The sequence below is a fragment of the Coregonus clupeaformis genome, chromosome 15 (assembly GCF_020615455.1).
Source record: "Coregonus clupeaformis isolate EN_2021a chromosome 15, ASM2061545v1, whole genome shotgun sequence".
Taxonomy (NCBI): Eukaryota; Metazoa; Chordata; class Actinopteri; order Salmoniformes; family Salmonidae; genus Coregonus; species Coregonus clupeaformis.
This window is the reverse complement of record NC_059206.1, coordinates 54,552,344-54,558,450: the sequence shown is the minus strand read 5'-3', so window position 1 is coordinate 54,558,450 and position 6,107 is coordinate 54,552,344. Positions and strand designations below refer to the sequence as shown.

The following is a 6,107-nucleotide window of genomic DNA, read 5'->3' as shown; positions in this document are numbered from 1 at the left end:
CGTAACAATGCAGAGAAGGAAAATAGAGATAATAGAAAAGTAAAATAAAAGTAACATATACACAATGAGTAACGATGACTTGGCTATATACATGGGGTACCAGTACTGAGTCGATGTGCAGGGGTACATATAACTGAATAAAGTGGCAGTAGCAGCAGCATATGTGATAAGTGCAAAAACTGTAAATGCAGATAGTTAAAAAGTTAACCAAAGAGCTACCTGAACTAACTATTTAGCAGTCTTATGGTTTGGGATAGAAGCTGTTCGGGGTCCTGTTGGTTCCAGAATTAGTGCATCGGTACCTCTTGCCATGCGGTAGTAGTGCGCAGTCGAAGATTGGGTGGCTTGAGTCTTTGACCATTTTTCGGGGCCTTCCTCTGACGCCGCTTGTTATAGAGGTCCTGAATGGCAGGGAGCTCTGCCCCAGTGATGTACTGGGCCGCACGCACTACCCTCTGTACTGCCTTGTGTACTGTACTGCCTTGAGGCCATACCAAGCTGTAACGCAGCCAGTCAAGATGCTCTCAATGATGCGGCTGTATAACTTTTTATTAACGTCTACTGTACCTGGATGCCATCTCAAGGCTAGTTTCCGATAGGCCTTAAAATCAGTTGCGTCCCTTTTGACACACACCTCGTAATTCTGAGTTCAAGCTGGTTCTGCTAGCTGAAATCCAGACTACTTGCCCTGTTGCTAATGTTGTTAGCTAAGTTAGCTGGCTAGCTAAAAGGCTAAGCTAACAGTTCTCCACAAGTCCTCAAAACCAGAAAATCTGATTACAACCGTAACCTAATTTTAAGAATTAATATGGGCAGATTTAATAAAATTAATAGATTGTCCTCAGCTTGAACACCACCGCACATCGTGGACTCGTGTTATAACCACCGCACAATTATAGGTTAAAATTGCTGCCGATGCCTACACGCTCTAATATGACGTAATTTATTCTGGATTTATATGTACTTGCAATCCGGGTTCCTTGGGACGTCCCAACTCTGACATTACCCGGTTAAGGCTCAAAATATAAAAAGCCCACGGTTTAGGGTATGGACGTCCCAACGATTCCGAATAGAACTAAGCAAAGAAATGCTGTCGCTTAAATTCTGTTAATTGTGAATATCAATTAGGTGCCATCAACTTGTCCAGATAATTCTCAACATTTTAAATCCCATTTTGCTGTCGCCGGTACAACAATCTTGCTTGTTCATTGCTGAAGTTGTAAACAATACTAAGTCAAGACTAATTTAATACCAAGGTCCAATTAGGGTTTTTTCTTAACCGTGAGGAAAGGGTAGCTGGCGCATGTTATATAAATCACAAAGCTGCTTTATTTTTTGGCAGCTGAAACATTATAAAAAATTGAACCACATTGACATATTCCGAGACAGTCCTTCGAAGGTTGCTGGGGTAAACGGTCAATTAAACTCTGGGCAATCCTCCCACTTCACGGCCACAAACAAATTGTAAGGCTCTTTCCCAAATGGTCTTTACTCGCCTCCCTCTCAAAACATATTGGCGAAGAGCTAAGGTCTCTCCCCTTGGAACTCCAATGCGTTTTGAGAAATAAGCAACAAGAGAGGACAAGGAAAAGAGGATTTGAGGAAAGAAGAAATGAGAAAGCGCCTATGTAATCACTTCTCAGATGCGTTCTTCCAGAAGACCAAACAGTCTAGTCTAACGCTTCTGATTTCTCTGTCGTTTGAAAGCTTTGTGTTTGTTCTTCTTCACTACTTTCGCTGCGGGGGCCTCTAGCTCTATGTGGACTGGTCTCTCCTCGGCTGGCGTGGCGAACACGTCGTCCGTCACGTCCCTAGTCACCACCTCCTTGTTCTCCGTCCTCTTCAGTTTCTGGAGCTCCTTGACCATCTGTTTCTCTCTCAGCTTGGAGGCCGTGGCCATGCGGATCAGACGTCGATGCTGTGGGGAGGAGACACAAATTATAAACCAGCACACAGTATATCGTTGCTCCCCAGTGCTTTATACATGCACCATGATAATATATAACATTGCGACATTGGGGGGGAATCAGAATTGGGTTGCCTTTGTAAACTCAGCCAAAATGTATCAACACAAAATGATCAGTTTCTTATTTTGTAATTGGACTATGGGTTCATTATGTCAGACCGCAATGATCTACTCAACTCCTGGTTTCACCAATCCAAATCTTATCGAGTTCCACTGGGGGTAAATTGAAAATATTACCGTGTTTGGAGACTCAAAGTGTGGGTTCTCGAAGAGTGTGGGGCCACCAAAGCTCCCCTGGAATATTTTGATGAGGTTCAAGACAAAGCGAGGTCCAATTTCTACCATTGACGCATCTTCCTCAATGATCTGTGGGACACAGAAATTAGTCAAAATGTATGATAAGTAACTTTGCATGTAGCCATTCAAGAACAGTAGCTACCTTTAAAACAATCAGATTATGTGTTTTATAAAAGTGCATTTAAAAATTATCTGAATATTCTCTTCCCAATGGAGTCACTCATGTTGGCCACATATGATCAAGATGGAGGGAACAAGCAAGTGAAACTCACCTGATAGTTTCTGAACCATATCCTGTTGTCTGTTACAGTGAACGTGAAGACGTGTTCCACAAAGGGTTGGCTTCTGGGGTGGTATTGAGGAGTTGAAAATGTCTACAAAAACAACAACGGAAGTGTCACTTCTGAACTGATCACATCACACGAGAAGCAAAACAAATAATTTCCCCTTTGAACAAATAATTACGCAGTAATGATAACGAAGCTAACCTGGATAAAGAGCTCCTTCAGCAGTGCATAATGGGGCTCCTTGTCAAATTGCTGTTGGAAAGAAAAGAAGCATGAACATAAAACTAAATTCATGAAATCGTGATGTGAGGCCCATATGAAGTAAGTTTCAAGTGGTTTGTAACACTAGAACATTTTGCCCATGACTGAATCTTCAGTACTCACAGGATCAAATGACAGCAGCGGTCTGGATCCTTTCAGGCAGTTCCCTGTCATTTTGAGTTCGGCGAGTGTGTGGACTACATAAAACAAAGGGGTAAAAAATGATTGCTTCGATTAAGAGCTTCATAGTAGCATTTCATTATTTTTCTGCCACTAGCTGTGGTGTCACAGTTGGTTGATGAGACAAATACCAATAATAAATATTGTCATGTCAAGGTGATGACACCCACCATTCTGAACCAAGAACTTTGCAGATGGTCCATGGGGAACATTTGCAACCCTAAAAGAAAATACAGACTCAATTCAAATCGTAAGGTTTTAAGAGACATGTCACTTTACAAAGAGATGGTTTAAAATGTTAGTGACACCTTTACTGATGTAAACCTAATGCTCACCACATGTAGAGGTCCTGCTTCTTCTTTGCTTCAAAGAATATGCATTTGTTGCAGTTCTTGATTTCACACACCTCGTTTATGACAAAGAGTTTGTCCTTTCTGTCCATTTTTGTGTCTGCAAGAGTAAAATCGTTTTTCCAGGGTTATAGCTAATAACTACATGAATTGAACAATATCACCAAACCACTCAAATAAGAAAACACAAATATGTAAATGGTAACAAACCTGCTTTAGTGTGTGGCATCATCGTCCTCAGGTCCTGCATCAAGTGTCGTGTTCTGAAGTTGATGCCTCTCGAAGAGAACACAAGAACTCGTTCTTTGTTTCTCCACTTGCCCTGGAAGACAAATCAATTTAATCAAAACATTGTTTCATAGCTGATAACTACTGTCCACTACAGTACATGTTGTTGGGTCGCTGTTTATATTACAACATAACTAGCTAGACAAATCAGCAACTTTTTCTAGACGGCAGTTAGCTAGCTACCAGTTAGCGTAGCCAGGCTTGCAGTGTTTTGCTAGCTATTTCATGTTTGACATGCACTTACCATTGACACGGGTGCTGGGACGCTGATTTCATTGTTTTGTTCAGTCTCTGTAATTTGAGGTTTAATTCCATTTTGTACAAATTTAACTTTCTTTGCTTTCACACCTGGCCCCTGTCCTCCACGTTTTCTCTTAAGCACCGACATTTTTTAGATTTGTGACGCGCAGGCGCACGACAGTGAACTAGGAAAAACGTGGGAGAAAAGCAAAATGGAAAACAGGCGCCATCTAGTGTAGCGGAGTTGTATTGAGAGAGCATTAGGGGCCTTCAGAAATAATTCACACCCCTTGACTTTTTCCAAATGTTGTTGTGTTACAGCCTGAATTTAAAATTGATTAATTGAGATTTTGTGTCACTGGCCTACACACAATACCCCATAATGTTGCAGATGATTGTTGACACATCAACCAGGATTAAGGGACAGGGTAATTTGTAACTTGTTTTGGTAACTTGTTTTGGTAATATTGGCTGTATTGGAGGGGGAGTGGTTTCACCTCTTTTTGGAGTGTTTAGAACCAGATTCTCAGGCTGAAGACTTGGCTCGACCATTGCTGCATGGAACGTGAGAGGTGGGTCAGTCACGAAAGAAGATGGCGTACATGGAAAAAAAGAAGAAAGCGGAACATATTATGAATAAATATGGAGGGGGGATTGCACACGCCTTCTAGAAGATCTGGTGAAGGAGAAGATGGAGGATAAGGAAAAAATGAGAAAAGTGGAAGATGTTTTGAGGGAATATTAAATGGAAGATCGCACATAACTTTTGGAAGAGCTAGAGAAGGAAAGTGAACGTGACGAGAGTGAGGGTGAATTAATTGTGGTGGCAGGTTCAGTGATGACCGCCAAGAAGGAGCTGAGTGTAGAGGGAAGTGGTGTGTCTGTGACGCCCGCCGCTTGGTGCCATGCAGATCCGGTGTAGAATGTGGGGAAACGGAGAAGACATTGTCTGTCCTGCTGAGTTTTGAGGTAGAGTCTTTGCCCGACAAGGTCAAGTTAGGAAATGTAAGTTATCCCATGAGAGCTTTTGTTCCGGAAATACTACGGTGGTTTATGGGCATGTTGCAGTAGTGTGCAGGAGGGAGATTTCAAGATGTGAGAAGTGTGCAGGAAGGCATGAGACGAAGGAATGGGTAGTATCGGTGGAGAAAGTTGTCTGTGTTAGCTGTGGGGGTGCCCATGGGGCTGGAGATCGGAGGTGTCTGGTGAGAGAAAGGTAGGTTGAGGTTGCCAGGGTTAGAGTAGTACAGAGTGTCTTATGCCGAAGCAGTGAAGAGAGTGGTAGAGGAGGATGGGTAGTTGAGTGGTAGTGTTCTATCCTCTCAGACCGTTGGTCTGGAGTAGGATTAGATAGGGTTAAATAGTGGAATGGGGTGGTGAGTTTTTTAAGGAGGGCTAATAGCTGGCAGGGCAATTTACCTTTTCCCAATTTTGTATTACCATATCAATAATTGAATGTAGGTAGGCCATGAATGGCCTCACACACCAGTACAGTAAAGATTTGGCATGGGTCCTCAGATCCTCAAAAAATTCTACAGCTGCACCATCGAGAGCATCCTGACTGGTTGCATCACCGCCTGGTATGGCAACTGCTTGGCCTCCGACCGCAAGGCACTACAGAGGGTAGTGCGTACGGCCCAGTACAATACTGGGGCCAAGCTTCCTGCCATCCAGGACCTCTATACCAGGCGGTGTCAGAGGAAGGCCCTCAAAATTGTCAAAGACTCCAGCCACCCTAGTCATAGACTATTCTCTCTGCTACCGCACGGCAAGCGGTACCGGAGTGCCAAGTCTAGGTCCAAAAGACTTCTCAACAGCTTCTACCCCCAAGCCATAAGACTCCTGAACAGCTAATCATTGCTACCCGGACTATTTGCACTGCCCCCCTCCCCCCCACCCCATCCTTTTTACGCTGCTGCTACTCTGTTAATTATTTATGCATAGTCACTTTAACTCTACCCACATGTACATATTACCTCAACTACCTCAACTAGCCGGTGCCCCCGCACATTGACTCTGCAACGGTACCCCCCTGTATATATAGCCTCCCTACTGTCACTTTATTTTACTTCTGCTCTTTTTTCTCTCAACACTTTTTTTGGTGTTGTTTTATTTTTACTTTTTTTGTAAAAAATAAATGCACTGTTGGTTAAGGGCTGTAAGTAAGCATTTCACTGTAATGTCTGCACCTGTTGTATTCGGCTCATGTGACCAATACAATTTGATTTGATTTGATTT

General features: G+C 42.9%; 1 protein-coding gene across 1 annotated transcript; it reads right to left on the bottom strand.

Moving 5' to 3' along the window:
- Positions 1 to 1,309: 1,309 nt before the first annotated feature.
- Positions 1,310 to 4,025, bottom strand: LOC121583394 (ribosome biogenesis protein BRX1 homolog). The gene is made up of 9 exons (XM_041899572.2): positions 3,874 to 4,025; positions 3,552 to 3,663; positions 3,327 to 3,441; positions 3,162 to 3,211; positions 2,935 to 3,008; positions 2,752 to 2,802; positions 2,536 to 2,637; positions 2,204 to 2,332; positions 1,310 to 1,918 (listed from the first exon to the last, which is right to left on the bottom strand). The coding sequence occupies exons 1-9, from the start codon at positions 4,015 to 4,017 to the stop codon at positions 1,676 to 1,678; spliced, it is 1,020 nt and encodes a 339-aa protein (XP_041755506.1). The 5' UTR covers positions 4,018 to 4,025; the 3' UTR covers positions 1,310 to 1,675.
- Positions 4,026 to 6,107: the final 2,082 nt, after the last annotated feature.

What these genes read in the sequence shown, in the direction of transcription:
- LOC121583394 (XM_041899572.2), bottom strand. Translation starts at nt 4,017, where the DNA reads ATGTCGGTGCTTAAGAGAAAACGTGGAGGACAGGGGCCAGGTGTGAAA. An exon ending in TCCCAGCACCCGTGTCAATG is followed by an intron (nt 3,664 to 3,873) that starts GTAAGTGCATGT and finishes TTTGTCTTCCAG; the next exon opens with GGCAAGTGGAGAAACAAAGA. An exon ending in TATGGTTCAGAAACTATCAG is followed by an intron (nt 2,333 to 2,535) that starts GTGAGTTTCACT and finishes TGTGTCCCACAG; the next exon opens with ATCATTGAGGAAGATGCGTC.